The sequence below is a fragment of the Scomber scombrus genome, chromosome 15 (genome assembly GCF_963691925.1).
Source record: "Scomber scombrus chromosome 15, fScoSco1.1, whole genome shotgun sequence".
Classification (NCBI taxonomy): Eukaryota; Metazoa; Chordata; class Actinopteri; order Scombriformes; family Scombridae; genus Scomber; species Scomber scombrus.
Genome location: NC_084984.1, coordinates 5478387 through 5496964, shown reverse-complemented (window position 1 = coordinate 5496964; position 18578 = coordinate 5478387). Strand labels below are relative to the sequence as shown.

The 18578-nt window shown below is 38.6% G+C and overlaps 1 protein-coding gene across 5 annotated transcripts in view; it reads right to left on the bottom strand.

Annotated features, from left to right (window-relative positions):
• LOC133995475 (rab GTPase-activating protein 1) overlaps positions 1–18578 on the bottom strand; it is a 75362-nt gene that overhangs the window by 42371 nt on the left and 14413 nt on the right. For all 5 annotated transcript variants that reach the window (XR_009927152.1, XM_062434877.1, XM_062434878.1 and 2 more), the window contains 11 exons: positions 17724–17982; positions 17087–17300; positions 16799–16973; positions 12748–12908; positions 9579–9689; positions 8453–8519; positions 8263–8365; positions 7568–7737; positions 7206–7374; positions 5764–5857; positions 3662–3812 (listed from right to left, as the gene is read on the bottom strand). Coding sequence is in view for 4 of the 5 variants with exons in the window: in XM_062434877.1 (XP_062290861.1) it covers positions 3662–3812; positions 5764–5857; positions 7206–7374; positions 7568–7737; positions 8263–8365; positions 8453–8519; positions 9579–9689; positions 12748–12908; positions 16799–16973; positions 17087–17300; positions 17724–17982 (1674 nt within the window). In the remaining variant the exon portion in view is untranslated. The remainder of the gene's footprint in view (positions 1–3661; positions 3813–5763; positions 5858–7205; positions 7375–7567; positions 7738–8262; positions 8366–8452; positions 8520–9578; positions 9690–12747; positions 12909–16798; positions 16974–17086; positions 17301–17723; positions 17983–18578) is intronic.

Here is an 18578-nt window from a genome sequence, read left to right as displayed (position 1 = left end):
ATGCAGACTATAATTAAACAACATGTTTCTGTACTCTTTAGCCTTTCTAACAACAAAGATCTTCTGTGTCTTAGTTTTAGTTTTGTTTGTTTTTTTATCAATACAACTTACACTATGCACACCTTGTTATGTGAAATAAGTTATTTATCACTTAGCAACTGGTCTTGACTACCTTGCTCTGTCTGGCTCTAGGGAGACCAAATAAATCGCAAATCGTCTGTTGGAGTTAGATACCGCTGCACGTGTTCTCCACACTTTTCTCTGTGTTGGTTGGCTGGCGTACAAACCTGGAATGTTTTAGTGCTTCTGCAATAAATTCCTATCCAACTTTCTGTTCAAGTTCTTATCACTACAGTGGCATTGCAAACCACCGTTATTGTTGTGCGAGTGAAAGTTGAGATTCCAGTCATACCATTCTTGTTAAGAGAATGGCTCCCACAATAACGGAAATGTACAAAGGGAGATATAGAAAAAGGGCAAAAGAGAAAGACATAAGAAATATGGTCGGGGAGGGTGAAGGGGATGAGAGTGGGAGAGGAGAACAGAGGGGAGGAAAGGGCAAGACCAACATCTTGTCACCACCTGGGACCAAGCTCGCTGCCCGGGGATGTTGCCTTTAAAACCCCTTACCATTCCTGTAAATTCCTGTCAAATTAGCCAAAAACGCCTATCCCGGGCATACCCAAAGTAAACTGAAATCTGTTCTTGAACCATTAGGAGTGCATGTATGATTTTGGTCTCTTGAAAACGTCAGAGTCATTGTAAGAGCTACTGGCATTGAGTAAAAGAAGTTTAAACACACTGAAGTAGTAGAATATTTTTTTGCAAACAGATGTCTGCAGATCACCCATAGCTGGGACATATTAGCTGGAAAACACAATTGCACCACAGCATTTTAGCTGTATCTAGTCCAAGTTCAAATGTTCATAATAATGCCATGGAAAATGATTAATTCACAAATGGTTTCTAAGGGTATGTCTAGGTGTTTAAAAAAAAAAAAAAAAAGAAGCCATTATGAGACTCCAAAGCACCCCTGCTTTAGTGTATAAAAACATTATAGCACTTTTTTCCCCTTCTTGAAACTGAACTTTGTGCATATCAAACAGTCAAAACAATTGCCACAGTGGAAAAGCAATGCAAAGAAAACTAATTGCATTTACAGCATTTACTTGTGGCTTTATATAACCCATTGAAACTGCATATGGTCATTTTTGGAATTTCATTGGCTATATGAAGTGCCAGTCATCAGCACAATCTGTTCCACTTGGCTTGATCTGAACGCAAAAGAAGAGGGGCAGGCAATTCCTTTCAACGTCTCTTGCTGGCTACTGTAGGCATTATAATACCACGCCATCTCTAATATTTACATACTAACTCGAGTTATGACGGAAAATATGTGCAAGATGAGCCCATCTGCCAGCTAATTTGAAATGATGCAACAGTGGTTTGTGGGTGTAATTGATGAAATAATGTGTTTTGGGCTAAATGTTTTATTGGATTGGATTGACTGGACCTTTGTTTATATTATGAGACCATTTTTGTTTTATGGATCTGTGGAGTAATATGAGACTTCATATGTAAGTTGCCTTAATTATGTAATTGTTTGTTTGTTGGTGGTCTCACAGAGGCATTGATCGTACCTGCTGTAGTGATTGTACCCTTGAAAAGGTTTGCATCAAATCACAAGAATCTTAGATTTACAAAACATAGGAATGGTGTACATACCATACATTTTGTATTCAACAGTCCGACAGCTAATTAGTGGCCAGAGCTGCAGCCCAGAACAAAATTACACAGACTGACACATTGTGCTTAGCACAAAGGGGCTCTGACCATCTACAGCAGGAATAAGTCACCTCTAATCTTTATACACATATCCACACAGACAGACCTACTCATGCACATTGTTACTAGATTAACTAAAACTAAAAAAATTAAAAATACATGCACGCTGCTTAAAAATGATGTTACGAGAACTGAAAAGTATAAAAAGAGATAAAATAGCAAGTAATGTCTGACACAATGCACATGTAGGCTGAAGCGAGGTCTGTGGTTTTATACACAACATTCAAAGGCAAAACCAAAGCAATGTGGTTATGACAAACCAAATGTTATAAATACCCCAATCAAAATCAGCTTAATTGAATAATAATAATTAAATTCCAGATCACAGACCAGCCATTGTGAGTATCTTAAAACAAGGAATCTCTGGCCCAGTTCCAGGAATCTGAAAAACTGAACACAGAGTCTGATTGTATATTATCTCTCTTTAGACCTTCTTGACTGTTTAAGTGAAAACAATAGCAACTATAAAGACGCCCACAGTGATGTTTGACGTCACCCAGTGGTTTGCACTGGAGCCGGTTTGAAGCAGGTTTGAAGCCCAGAACTACAGTTTATGGTCTATTTCACAGATTTCTTCAAAAAAAAATATATATATATAAAATGCAAATACAGCAGGTATCGTTATCAAGTAACATTAAACTTTCCAAAATAGTGCAACACTAATCCGACTCAGCGATTCCCAGAGCCGGGAAGAGCAGCATGTAAGCTAACTGTCAATCACACCTGTCAATCAACGTCCACATGGCAGACATCAAAGCTACTGTAATTCTTTAAATCTTATTAACTGAGCAATAATTTCCAAATTGACCAAAAGCACACTTATTAGAGCGGCCAAATTTAATGACTGGGACCATAATGGCTCATTGGTAGCCGATTACTGCGCATGCCACATAATCAAGCATCCCTGGTTCGACTCTGGAAAGGGACCTTTGCTGCATGTCATTCCCCTGTTCAAAAAAACTAAATATTTAAAAACACTGACTTAGTAATTCTAAAAAGATTTGGTGGTCGGTGGCCTTGCACTTTAAGGGACTTACGTATTGGCTCCTGTCTCAAGTCGTGGTAGTTGCTGCTTTGCGAAAAAACAAAACCTAAACTCTTGACATTTTTATTCCTTACTTTCAAATGATATTTACACACATATTGTGTCTCTTCATTTATAAACGGGGTAGAGGTTAAAACACTATTAAAAAATTAGCACTACTTTATTACAAAAAACTGATTATCATTTTTAACAGTGTCATCAACACACCACAAATCTATTCTTGAAGAAAGATAAGGCTTTAATAAGTCTACTTGCATAATACCAAAGTAATCAGCTGGCATGATCTAAAAGTCAGCAGTGGTTATCATCACAAGGTAGAAGCACATGAAAGAGAACCCTAACAAACAGGGCCATCAGTGGCGCCTGAAGTGCACTTTCTTTGTCGAACTGTTGCCAAGGACAAAATCAGTAACACATACGCACTGGCCAGCACAAGAAATAAGAAACAATTAATTAAATGTGTTTAAAAGAAATATGTTTTTACTTACAGATATCTAAATATAACCAAGTGTAAAAAGTGAAAGGAGAAAACTATTGCACACAGAGAAGTAGAAGCTTAGACAAGTCAAATAAACAAAAAAACTTAAAAAAATCAGCAGAGATGATGTGGACAGTTGTCTGATGTATCCTAAAATAAAAAGGAGCCTGTTCCCGACTTGTCCTGCTGAAGTACAGCCTTTTCTAATCACTACACCACCAACATTAGGGGATCACAGGAATTCGGTGTGACGTGACCATCTTAACAGAGAAAATACTTTTGTGTGGACTTACCTTTGTTATAAGAGTGCGGTACTCTTCGACCTGGTGGTCATTGTTATGGCAGCCTGCCAGGAGCTGCCACACCTCCCCACGGAGAGCCTCTGGGATGCCACTCCGCACCAAAGCTGGCAGCTGCCTGGGACGCACTGATAAATTCAGATGCCTGAAAAAGAAAAAGGAGAAGCAGAAGGAGAGTCAGTCACAGTTTTTTTAACAAAGGATTTCTCTACTATTTAAACTTTATTCAGTGTTGCTTAAAGTATGTTGTAGTACATTGATCACCCACTCATTGCAAACAAATAGGCAACTGCAATATTTATCTGCACACATGCCTGACAGTATCGAACCAAAACAATAATTATAACTTTTAAAAAAGAACATAAAAGCCTGTAACAAGCATTAATGTGACATAAGATGGTAAAATAAAACACACTTGATAACATTAATAGAAATAAGATCAAATCATGTTTTCATTTATCCTAGATTCAATTAATAAAACTTTATTGTAGTAACACCTATGGTACAGATTAGTGTCATTCAAAGTGCCTTAGAGATGACTGAAAAGCTGAGAAAAGAGAAAATGAATCAAATATATAATAAAAACCAATAAAATGGTTTAGTATAAAATAAAATAAGATAAATGACAATGACGTAAAATAGTTAAAAGGAATAATATATATAAATGTAGGTATATATATGTGCTATTTTTCACATTATTTCTGCTACTGAAATTCTTTTTTTAAGCTGTTAGTCTACTTTTTCCCTCACATTTATTCAGTACATTACTTTTTCTTTCTTTTACCCCTTCTCTATTTTTAGCAGGATTGGAAAACAATAGACAATAGAAGACAGTAAGCTGAAAATTATAGCAACAATACACAGAGCAGTTTTAATGCCTTCCTTCCTTCCTTCTTCATCTTCATATTTAAATGTTAAAGCTGTTGGGGAAATACTCTCAGCAGGTGACATACACTACATCTAAACGTAAATGAATTCAGGCATCTGCCAGCCCACTAGCAAAGTGACACAGATAGAATTAGAGATACATAGAGAAGGAGAGGGTATCCTTGGAGGCGCAACTGTACCTGCCTACCAACTATCGCCTGACTGGAGCCGACAGAAAATCCCTTATGATTTTCTCACTTCCCTACCCTCCTTTCTTAATTCATCCCTCTCCTTTTTCAGAGTTTGTTTTGTTTATTTGTTCCGAGCGTCAGGTTATGCAATACATGGCAATTTCTGCTGGTACTAAGACAGGAAACAAAAGTATACTGTGTAAGTGTGTGTGTGTGTGTGTGTGTGTGTGTGTGTGTGTGTGTGTGTGTGTGTGTGTGTGTGTGTGTGTGTGTGTGTGTGTGTGTGTGTGTGTGTGTGCGTGCTTATGTGCATGTGACGTAAGTAATGCCAGGCCTGGTCCTTAAGGGCATGAGATTGTAAAGGGCTTTCTGTGATTTTCCTCTGTGTGCTCCCTGAGCTCTACATCCCACAATGCCTCACCACACACACGCACACGCACACACGCACACACACACACTCTTGCTCACACACATAAAATCACCAATCGCTCACACAAAGCCTAGTATTATGATTCGGCTAGTCTTATGATTCCTGTCTTTATTTAGACTTTTTTTTTTCTTTATCAGAGAGACAAACACCTCCAAAAAAACGTCATTTTCTTAACGGACATGTCAACATTTGGTTTTCACTAAGGACATTATAGATGCCAAAACGTACTGAAGTACATAATGAAGACAAAACAAAACATTTGGTTTCAATGTATGTATTGTACAGATGGAATAAACTGAACCACATTTCATGGTTATCCTGAAAAATATGCGGAAAGGGAGGAAGAGAGAGGCATGCAGTGTGTATGTGTTGTGTGTATGTGTGTGTGCCTTAACTCACAGCTAATTAAAGTCGGGGCAGTTTCTATTCAGTTCATCACAAGCTTTTGATTAAAAACAAATGCAGTAATGGGAAGGGGAAGCCATCTTAATAAGTTGCTTATTAAGAACTCATGCCTGCTGCTCTTTCTTTCACATGTACATCCGTTAAACTCCATACAGTGTGTGTGTGTGTGTGTGTGAACTTAAAACAAGAGAACAATGTCTTACCACTTGGATAACAAGTCACCCCAGGTCTCCAAAATCTTCTCTGCACATTCCTTAGAAACGTCACCTGACCCGCTGAGTAACGGCTCATCATTATCTGGATATGAGACACATACAAGTTAGATCCATTATTATACAACAACAAACTTTATTCTTTTCATTTTTAACAGTTTACACATTTAAAGAACACTACACTGTACCTTCTTCACTCAAAAAGACTTTGTTTTAAATTCTATAATCCTGTGGTTTGATGTTTTGTAATGCTGCACACAATATGCTGTATTGTCTTGTATTTCTGTTCTTAACCTTAATTGCATTTGAGCTGTCGACGTAATATCAAATTTGAACGACAGCTCAGTAAACATGACTTTTTTTTAAATTTGATAATAATCCACCTGAATGCCAAATAGATCAGATTAGACTGGATTATATTCAACTTTATTGTAATTGAACAAGTTGAAGTACTTTACAAAGAGATGCTTTTGACATCTAACCAGAAGTTCAATTGAGGCATACAGTGCAGATTTAGGCATTAAGTGCTGATGTGCAGGATGTAAATTACTATGGGCAGCTTAGAAGGTATGACAGATGGTATACTGTACCATGAGATGTACTGTGTCGAATCTAAATATTCACAACAGGAAAGGAGCAATCGATGGATACAAAGTCCAAAGAGTGAGGCCAAATGTTTCAAACAGTAAACGATACAGCGAGTGCCTCAATTATGCCCTCCACCTTTAACTCTCATGGCTACATCTCACATTCACACAGAAATACAAAAACAAAACACACACACACACACACACAAACACACAAACACACAAACACGAACACACACACACACACAAACACACACACACACACACACCCCTTGCTAAGTTGCTAAGTACAGTACAAACAGTTCTGTAACACAGTGTCTGATCTCCCACTGGATTTCAACTCCTGTGTCCTAAAGACAGAGAAGGCTGTAAATGCAAAATATCTGAAAGTATGCAGCATAATGCCGCTTGGTTTTATGCTGCAGCACATATGCTTTAAACTATGTACATTTCATGCTGCCGGGCAGTACTACTGTATTGTTTCTTGGAGGCCCACGTTTCTGATGGAGGTCAATCCTGACCAGGGACACCACAACAGTTTAATGTTCCAGAGTTTTATTAAATTATCCTACCAGTTAAGCGCCTGTTTTGAGGCTGTTTATGTGTCTGACATGATCAAGTACATCAAGTGGTTCAAAATGTTAAAAACATTTTCATATTGTTCTGCTTGTCGGTCTTCTCCATGTGGTCATGTTTGTAAAGATTCCTTTCATATGGCTTATATAAAGGAATTTAACCCTTTGCAATATCAGGATTTTTGCATTATTTGTTACGTCTTTTTACTGTATGCCTTGAAAAAAAAAAAAACATAAGTAGTGACCAAGTAAAAAAACAGCATAAAATCACCTTCTTCTTCATCATCCTCAGGTGGTGATGGAACCATGGTACCAGGCCCACTGGTCAGGATGCCAGGACTTGCTGTGGTCTTCCGTTTCTCTCTCTCAGTTTCGCTTTCCAAACTCACCACCTCATACAGTGTGTCAGAGGCAGGACTCTTGCGCTCCTTCCGTTCCATCTGAAGAGAGACATCAGATAAACTGTATATTTATTTTTCAACAATTTCTTTGTAATTGCAATTATGCAGAATAGTAACAAAGTGTTTGCTTTATATCATTGCAAGTCACAGCTGATACCTGGTAAAATTTACAGAGACCCTCCCTTGAATTGATTTAAACGCGGATGGAAAATTGTGCCACGACTTGACATACCTGTCGTAGTTTAAGGTAGAAGGTCTCAGTGTAGCTACGCTTGCTGAAGGGCCAGAACAGCCTGTCATTTGGGGAGCACACTCTGACCCTCGTCTCCAGCAGAAAACGGACTGGCTCCTCCACCTCTGTGATCACCAGGTCCACTGCTGTCGTCATGTACATGAATTTATCTACAAAAAATAAGAAAAAAACGCTGAAACGTCATATCCAAAATAATAAATAAGTTAACCAAACCTGCAACTGGGTCACTTATGTTTGAAGCTAGGGTGGTGGTGTGGAAGGTACTGCATGTGGCACAAAGATGGAAGAAAGTCAGAATCAGGGTCAACTGATGTGACTGTCTTTATTTCTTTAACAACTTTCCAGCAATATTCATGTGCAATTTGTGCAAATATTGTAATGACTGTCTTGTACAAAACATTATTTTTAACAGGGACAACAATTATCAAGACGCAGGTCCATGCCTACATATTGAAGCCATAATTTTATCACAAAATGCTCCTTCAGGGCTTGATTTGGGGATTTTTGCAACCAGTGGAAAGTGATTTTTACACTCAGAAATGTGTCAAATATTAGATGTGAAAAAAATGGGTGAATAGACAACCAACTATCTGATCAATTATATAAAGCGAGGGAATAATAGGTGTTGACAAACACTGAGTTTTATTTGAATTTGACAGATTTTTGGCCGTCACCTTTGGGCGTTTCCTCATTCACAGCCTGGAACTGAGGCGTGTTGGGGTTCCAGCTTCCTGTGATGATGTAAGACTTCCCGTCGGAGCTCTTTCCCATTGACTCCTGAAGGAGAACAAGTTGAAGGAAGTTAGCTAACACTCGCATAAAAATACACACCCACATACATATATGGACGCAAGAGTCACCCACCAGGTCTAACAGGTGCATGTCACTGTTCTTCACATTCTTCCCTGGGCTGAGCAGGAGACCGAAACACCTGGAGAAGAAAACACACACACACACACACACACAAATAAATATGCATATACACACACGGATGCAAGAAAGACAAAAGTGAAATGAATGGGGGATTACATAACATGAGACATACATAAGAAAAAAGCAGGAGAAAAAAAGAAAGACAAGTCCGCGAAGCAGAGACAGAACAATAAATCTCTCTATAGAGTAAAACCAGTTTTAAAACATCACATATGTTACCGCACTCATCGTCTAACACAGACCAGAGCATGGAGAATATTAAACACAGCACTTCAATTCTGCACCTTCTCTGGGTACATCATACAATAACAAACCGCTGTGAAAACGGGAAGTCGGCAAAAAGCTGATGGAATGTTTCAACACATTTATTAAACCGTGGGGAAAAAAAGAAAAAAAAGAGAGCCTCAGAGACAGACTCACATCAATCACCATCTTATAACTGTGCCGGAACACTTAAAACCTGACGTGGTCCGACACACGGATGTAAAGATGTTCAACAGTGTGTGTTTATCAATTATAGTTGAGTGATTCCTTTTGTCATGAATGTCTGGTCATGTATCAACTGTAGCAGTCAGTCTGACAGACGCATGACAAATTCGTTTTTTTCAATATTTCCTTTCTACGAGACAATCCCAGAGATGTCAACTCATCATTCAATACTATGGTCTTTGTCATGAATCTGGGTTGTTTCTGTGTCTTTTTATTGTGTTTTGAGATACATCTGTTGTCTTAGTTGTTGTATTTCACTATGTGTCTTCTGAAAGTTGTATTGTTGACAGATCAGAGAGTCCTCGTATTTAATGAGAAGGGACTTAAAAAGAGCATTGATCATAAGGACCTCAAACATGAACCCGAATGTTTATTTTAGTGAATATTCAATCTAGTTTTCTATGTTTACCAACTGGAAATGATCACTTATCTGACCAATGCAAGAAAAATCAAGACATTCAGTGATCCTATGAGACTGTACAGTATACTTGGCCCTTTGAAGATGCTACTGTACTCTATTCTGAAGAAATGGTGTGTGTTTGTGTATGACTGTGTGGGTGTATGTTACCTCTCAATAGCCAACTCCTTATTGGAGGTCTGCTGGACATAAATGACAATTTTCTTGTCCATTCCTGCCCGCAGCTTGAAGCTCTGCTTGTCCTTGTCTTTTGCTACAGCACTGAATATGAGAAAAGCAGAAATATTATTACTCAGATTTTCTTAACAGCAAAAAAAAAAAGAAGAAGAGATAAATCACACATAGAAATCACAGATGAATGTCAAACTTAACACTGTTGATACAGTGTTAAGTTTGATGCTGACACAGGAAAGCAGATTTACAAACGTCTTAGAGATAATGTTTGATCACAGGCTGACCTGAGACATGATTTTTGTATTTATTTCAATACTGGGAGGAAAAACAATAATCCTGCATTTCCTACTTCTTATTTGTTCAAACTAAAACATATAATTATAGCATCTACTGTACACTAATGGACTGGACATGTACATCAATGGTATTTATCACTAATCAGTCCGTTAACTCGCCATGTTCAAAACAATTGCTCATGTTAAGAACAAGCCCATTTATCAAATTAAAAAATTGCAAAGAAGAAAAAAAAGATCTCTAAACATGCCCTGGTTCTCTTTCCTGCTCTGTTTTATGAGCAGGAAAGAGAACCAGGTTTTTAGACAGGAACAGTAATCAACATTCTCCAAACTCTCGCTGACACAGATTCCTGAGGAAACACTGAAGAAGCCCTTGAGTTAAGAGATTCTTGAGTTAAAAAAAATCCATTAATCAGTTTGAAATCCATTTCAAACATCTGAAACCTGCTGTGATACTACGAAAAAAAAAAGTTTCTCTTTGAGAATAGGGACTTAATGTACCAGATAAAGCTTAGTGAGCACAACTATCAGACTGAGTCATGGCTTTAGACTGAAAATATGTCCTGACTACAGATAAACAGGCTTGTTTCACCCTATTAAAACTATTTAAATAGTTTCATTAGTTTTATTTCTATGTCATGTCAAATACTTGAACCATCCCACTTGGGATAACAAAACACTGCTATTTTACAAAACATACATCTTCCGGTACTGCATATACAAAGCATGTGGAAAACGCAAAAGAAAGAAACTGAGACAAAATAAAAACAAAACAATCTCCCAAATGAGCCGTTCACATGAAGAACTGTTACATATCTACAGATCTCGATAAAGAGCTTTTTCCCCCCCTCTTCTCCCAGGCTTTCACCACATAACTGGTTAATTTATATGTTTCATATGAGAACAGCCAACTGAGTCTTTGTGCATCATCCACATTTACAAAATCAATATCTATTTTTACCTAACTTAACAAAGTTCACATAAAAAGGACAGCACAAAACAAAATGGAACTCATCTCATTTAGACAGCACATTGGACACATGTGCTTTGTTTCTTGTAGATTAATATACTGTCCAATTTTAGCAGCCAGAGGTAAAATACCAGATCTCAGCTGTGCACATAGAGATCTTTGCTTTTTAGACTAATTACATACAACATAATTCTCTGTACCCTATTCAGTTATTATTATCATAAAAATACACAGTTTTGGTTTAGTCCAGATATCATCGGCCCACTGTCCTTTAATCTGGGCAAACACAGATTCTCTGAACAAACAAACGTCAAGCTTTTCGTTATTTAAAAAAAAAAACATCATCAAACCAGAGCAGCAGAACAATGAGCACACATCTTTAGACCAAGAACCAATAATTTGATTATGCAAGATAAATATTTGTCTCATCAACCTACTTTGTTCCATAAGTGACAGATTGCATAACTGAGCTATACATATCTTCCAAAGAGCCACGCATGGCTCCCATCCCACGTCCCCCACTGCAGCCAACTTTGGTGCATATTTGTGCACTCCCAGAAAATATCGTCTTATGCACTGATTCACACATAGAGATATTTCTAAGGCCTCCTGACCCCAGCAGTATAATCACGCACAGGACACAAACAAGCTTGAAACAGTTTCGAGTACGTTTAGAGTGTTAAGTCATATCCTTCAAATTTTGACTTTTACTGATGATTCCTCCCAGAGCTCTACCTGCTGAGTCAGCTAGAACCTTAACACCTTTTAATAAATTCATGTGCTCAACAATATAGAAAAACTGAGTTATTAATTAGTCTGCATAATTCAGCTTATGTGATCCAGCTTTGAACCCGTTAGTACTGCAGGTAAATTGGGGTTTCCTAAAGTGAATGATTTCAGTTTTTCAGTATATTCTATTTCCCTTTTATTTAACATATATACTGTATCTCTGTACAATTTGTATATAACATTTATTACATAACCTAGATGCACAAGGAACATTTGCTTATACACAAACAGTCACAACAGTCTGTTTGTATTTGCATATGAAAGCTGTTTGCTTGGAAGTCAGCAAACTAAAAATAATCAACCAAGACCAAATGAGCAGGAAGTATGTGCTGGCTAAAAATAATCACAGGCATATTTTTGTTTTCCAAATAAGTTGAGTATGTCAACCTGTTTGTGAACACATGGAAGTGTCTCAGTTATATGGGAAAACAAAATAAAAAAAGTCAGGGAAGACGGATTGAATGGGGCAAACACAGGAACTTTCTGTTGTCGTCTTATCAGTGTGGGGGGGAAAAAACAAGAATGTGATGTTAATTAACAGAAGTGGTCAAAACTTGGCTCTGCTGTGAGACATTAAGGTCTCCTGTGATTCTCTTTAGTGATATTTTTCTCACTTCAGAATTTCTTTACCTTTTTTTTCATAACAATAAACAAGGAACTAACAAAGAAAGGAGGACCAGCAAGGTTTCTTCAAATAAAGTAAACACAGTACAGTACAAAAAAATGTAGATGATTTTGATGCTTCCCTCTTGGGTATTATGTACCCCACATGCTGTCAACCCTGGGAAGGTGCATCTTTGTAACCGAGTAACCCAAAATTGTGGTCACTTCATCTTAATCCTAAGAAGCAGGACTACTTGTCCCTTTATGAGTTTATGAGTGTGACAAAAATGATTTGGTGGCTAACATGGAGGGCATTTTCATTCGGACATAATTTGTTATAATGGTGGTGCCACTGCAAATCAAATTCTTAGCGATAATTATATTTAGGGTGTTTTACATGTTTTCTAATGTTTCAAAAATACACATTTTGCATAATGTTTCCATTCTCCACACATTAGAATACATAAAGTATGAATGTGTGTCCCACCTGAAGGTACCCTTCCCGTCATCCTCCTTGATTTCCAGGCTGACGGTGAAGGTAAACAAGTCACTGTCAGGTGTGAGTGGAGCAGTCTGCTGAGATGACAGAACTGCCCTCTTAGCTGACCGCCGAAATGCTGTGGCGAAGCTGTACAGTATCCTACTCACCTGCGGAGAACAAGGGAACATGTGCAAAAAAACAAATTCAGTTACTTTGTGGAGTGGAGGACTATAAGACATCAAATTTAATATCCAATAAAATCTGCACCCAAAACCTTCCAATTTGAAAACACTCAAATAAATGACACAACTTTAGAAAACTATAGTGATGAATTGTACCAGCACACACACTCTCTTTTCATACAAGCTAAACAAGGTCATGGGTAATACAGGGTGAATATGGGTGAATATGAGATAAGTCATCATGAGACCTGCTGTTTATTGCGTTGTGTTAACAAATTCACCCGCAGAGAGATAATTAAAAAAACCTGTTTGCTGTGGAAACCAAAGACAGTGAGCAAGGATAATCCAAGTAGTGCATTTGTCCAATCAGATACACTAAGTGTGGAGCTGATGTTATTTGTCATGCAATACCAATTACTTTGTTTGGTTGGACACAATCCCTTCAAGCACCTACTGTAATAATTTGAGTTTAAAGAGGCATTTGTGACCTTTATCAACCTCTACTCAGAGACAACAGATATTGCAACAGCACTAATTTATGACACAACTCTCCTGTCTCTCTTTCCCTCTGTCGTCTTAACTTGCAAACGGAAGCAACAATATCAAGTTAATTAGCTTATTGGTGTGAATATCCTATCGACACATCCACTACAGAAATAATGTACAGTATCACAAGACAAAATACTGGTGTGAGTTTTGTTGGTATAAACTTATAAACTTCAGCAGCTTCTACAGCTGAAGTGTCTTGTTTTAGAAGTCAAAAATACCAACAACTACCAAAGCAAACACCAAATCTTTAATATTGATCAACGAATCAATCAGACCTCTGCAAATCTGTAATTGCCACTAAAAAGTGTACCTACTGACCCACTACTCTACCCCAGATTGTAGACTCTAACCTATTTAGCAGTCAGTGGTTTTAATCTACATACTGATTCATATTTGACTTTGAATCTGACTTTGTAGGTAATTTTTCCTGATAACATTTAACAGAAGCCACTCACTCGTACCAGACTGCGGGTCCTGCTAAATCTCAACCCCCAAAAAGGAGCTGTTGGGGAAAGAGCTGTGGGGATTGGGGATTGGGGGGGGGATTGAAGCTAGAGAGACAGCCAAGTGTGGAAAAATTGTGTGATACTGATTTATGTACTTTCACTAAATGTAATTTTCCACCCACAAGACTCACAAGATTTGTGAGCTTTTCATTTAGTCAAGAAAAAAATTATGACTAAACAGACATGTGTATGTGATAATAAACAGTGCTCTCCCTCATATAGAGGCCCACAGCATTGTGGTTTTGGATCACCTCTAAGTCTGGTAAGCAGCAGAACTTGGGGGTTAGTGACTGAGAGATGGTGTGGGGAAACTGCTGTTATCAATAAATAACCATGTTCGTTTGCTTTTTTTCAAGGCCAGAGTATAAAGCCGCTTCTAGCCTCCTCTACACAATGCCTTTGTTTTGTTCCCAGTACAGTTAAAGGATGTTAGGGCATCGCAGGGGGTTTATTTATTGGGAAACAATTGGCTGACTGGATGTAAGAGATGGAGATGAGTAGGGTTAGATGGGGGGGACCCCCTGTATCTATGAAATTAGGACTTGTAAAACTATAAAGTCTGAACAAAGGAATTGTTGTTCTGTACTCTTCAATGCTAGATTCAAAACTGATCCCGTTTGAATGTCTCCAAATGGTTGTTTTATTCTCTGTGTGCGGTAGGAATGAGCTCTACCAGGATGCTGGGTTGCAAAAGGCTCTGTCCCTGGTCATTTCTGTATGCAACATTTTAAAACATGTCATATAAACTACAGAGGAAAATGATAACTGTTTCTTCCCTCAGATTTCATATGAAATGAAATTATATATGGAGTTCTGGACTGAAACCCCTAAAGATCTGGAACTTGTATCCTGTTATATTGTTTTTACTTTCTGTCCAGGGAATCATATTTCTTACTTGGCAGTTTTATCTTCATGTGCATACTGACATAAGGCATTGAGACATTTTAATTGATGTCACAGCAATGATCTGTATTCTGTCAATGCTCAATCTGTGTTCATCTCTCCAAACACATGATTTAATTTGTGTTAGGAGCCCAAACATATAGATTCTATAACAAATCTATTGAAGCAACCCAGGATTGATGCAAACAGCACTACAGAAGATGTACATTTCTGGATGGGGGCAAGAAGTTTATGTGTCAAAACGGAGGTGTTGGATATGATACTGAGCAGGACTCTCTGTCACCATCAACACAAGGAGACTGAATTGTTAGGAAACTAGCCTTGGGGCCTGACTAGGTCTGGCAGAAACAATACGAAATAGGACAGTATGTATTAAGAGTTCCACAAAATTATTCAAAATCTCAAAAAGTCCATATGACTAGAAGCTTGAAGTACTTACTGTACAGTAATAAGTTAATAAGAGAAGGAAATGGATTTGCTTTCCGAATTGTGCTTCTCATATTATGGGTAAAGAATGCTGCAAATGGTCTTAACTATTTGAGTAAATAATTGGGTCACTTGCTAAAGGCAAATTAGACAGCTGAGGCAAACAAGACAGTAAATGGTTTCAATCCAGCTGTGATGGTCTGCCACAAGGCTACTTCAGCACAGATCACGTTGATATGCAATCAGAAAATGAATTTTTTTAATGAAAATCTGTCAGTAAAAGTACATTCTTCATTCCCAAATAAATCATTAAAAACATCTTAGTAGATAAATGCAGTGGTTTAAGAGACTGTTGTCGTTAAAGAGCTGTTTATAGTGGATCTGAGGCTGATGTGAGGCATATGACTAGAGCAGCTTATTTACTGAGGGAGGAGGCAACCAATTGGCTGAGTCACTCCAGTCCAATATTTTCAATGTGAGGGGAAAAAAACACTGTAGATTGGTTTGTTGGTGGGGGGTTGAAAGGAAGAGGGTGACAGGTGCAAGAGGAAGACTGTGAGGAAGAAAACAGTGAAGAAAGATCAGGAGACAGAGAGGAAGAAAAGAGGTGAAATACTATTGGTTTATGTGCACATGCATTGTTGTTTTAGGGGAGCGTGCATTAAGGGTGGATGTCTGGGGCGCTGGCTAGTCGGATAATGTGGGACTGGTAAAGTGGCGTCTGTCTCAGGGCTCTTAGTGACATTGAAGGAGAGTGCCTCCATGAAGGATAAATCAGGTCACTGAACACTGAAGCAGTACTTTAACCCAGTTTCATGAGCGGATTCCCTCTTCACTTCTTTTATATCTGCTGAACCTACTGTATATAAGCACTGACACATCCTCTTCCCTAGACCATAGCTTAGGGATTTTTGTTTTTTGTGTTTTGTGTTTGTTTATGGTGGACATGAGCATTGCGGTGCAGCCTGCAGTGCATGACATAATCCCTTTGGGACCACTGAGGAAGCTCCCACACTGACACTGCACCCTGTGGGACAGGCTGCAGGGAAATCAACAGTTCAACAGGCAAGGTCAACCCAAACACTGTCGGCAATATGAGAGTGTACACATGTGTATGTACTGCAACGTGAGCAGATGAGAAGGAAAAAGTGTGAAAAAAAGAGAGAAGAAAGTGTCATGTGCGACACAGAGAGCATAGTGTTTATAAGAGGTGTTATTGCTCCCCCTTTGGTTCACTTCCTGAATAGCAGTAACTCTGCTTGTAACTGGTTGTTTGTTTTTGTTTTTTTAATGTGTTACTTTGTATGTGTCTTCAGTAAACATCAGTAGTTGTGTGCATGTGCATACTTGTTTTCTCATACATGTACTCATACTATTTATATGCAAGTCTCCTGTATGTGAAGTCTACATAACCTCATCATGAAGAGGAGTGTTTAATATACTGTACACATTAAATTAAACAAATAAATCAATAAATGATTAAATTCTTACCGCCTCTTGGATTTGGCAGCGAAACACATGGATCCTGAAGATCTCAGCATTGTAGTGGCTCTCAGTGAAGGCAAAGCAGTCACTTTCTGGTGTGCCATCATGGCCTCGCACACAGAATAGAATTTTATAGATTGGGTAGTTGGAGATCTCTGTACTGCTGTTGGGGTCCAACAACCTGTTAAAATATCAGGAAAAATGTTGCTGTTTGACATTAAATAGCTCCAAAATAAGATTAGTATGTGTAAGTATGAACTGGAACTAATGAACCATATACTGTATTGCACCTACCTGACAGTGCCCTCTGACACACCCGGTACAGACAGCGTGACGTCCAGGGGAACTTGGCACTGCCCTCTGAGGATGCTCATCATACGGAGGGCCTCCACCTCACTGCGTGGGGCGTTGACCGAGGCGCACCCCAGATATGTCAGCTGGCTGAAGACAACACTGTCCTCATCTGGGATGGGACTGCTAGGACTGCCGTCTGATGATGATTCATCTGCTGTAAAATGTCAACAGATTGAGAGAGAAAACGAAAAGAAACAAACAGAAAAGCAAAGGAGTTGATTATTTCATGAATCTCATTATAATCATATGATTTTATACCAATATCACTGTCCTCATTAGAGATACACTGACTGGCCCTCTACAGTGTAGACATGAGGTGAAGCAAAAATGGAGGGGAGAATAGGTGGGTAGTTAAACAGAACAACAGTTGTGTCAATTACTGAAATCCATGTTATAGATTAATACAGGGAACAGAGGATAGAAAGGGAATAAGAATCTTGGGAAGGCTAACATTCTTTGATTTAGAAACCTGTGATATAACTCTTACTGTATTAGAAACTATCTATAAATATAAGCCATTGTGTAAGCTTTGACAGACACCAGAAAAAAGAATGAGACAAGACAAATCATAGCTCACCTCGATACGACCTCTCATTCAGCTCACTCTCCTGAGCCGTCTGAACTGGGAGTACCATCTCCACCTTGGCTGGGGGTGCACTTAGAGGGTCAGAGCCTGGCGGTACAGGTGAGGCTGTAGTGGGAAGAAGGCCAGGGTCGCCCCCACCGAGGGTGTCCATTCCTGTTTCTGGTCCAAACCCAGTGTCAGCTACCGACGGGTCCATGAGAACATCCTCTAACTCCCTCTGGAGCTGCTGCTCACTTCCATTCCCCACAATCTGACACACAGAGGAGCAGAAACACACATACACCCACACGCGCACACACACAGAAACAGACGCACACACAGCCACACAAAGGAGCAGGAAAAAAAGCAAGCATAGAAAGCAGCACATTTAGACCCAATCACACATGATAAAACACACAAACATATTTTGTTACAGAACCTACTGTAGTAATTACCAGCCCCACCAACATATTAAAATTAAGCCAATTCTTTCTCTTTCAGTTTCAAGAAATGTGCAGCGGCTCCGCTTTTAACAGTGATCTTTAATTTCAAATGATTACAGTGTGTTTAAAGAGGGAAAGATGGCTTGTTTCATCTTAGCAGTCAGAGATATATGCTCATTACATTTATTCGAATATTAGTGATTAGTGTGTCAGTCAGTTTAAGTTGTGGAATACCCAGTGGTGTGCAGTCAGGGGCAGCAAGGCTAGCACTGCTAGCCCTGTCAAAAATGTTTTTTTTACTGTTTTTAAAGGTCATTCTGAAATGTATCTGGAGTCAATTACTTGTTCAGTATGCAACTTTATCCAGAAAACGAATGGTTATATTTTGTGGAGGTCAAATCTCCTATGTCCTATAAACGCATCA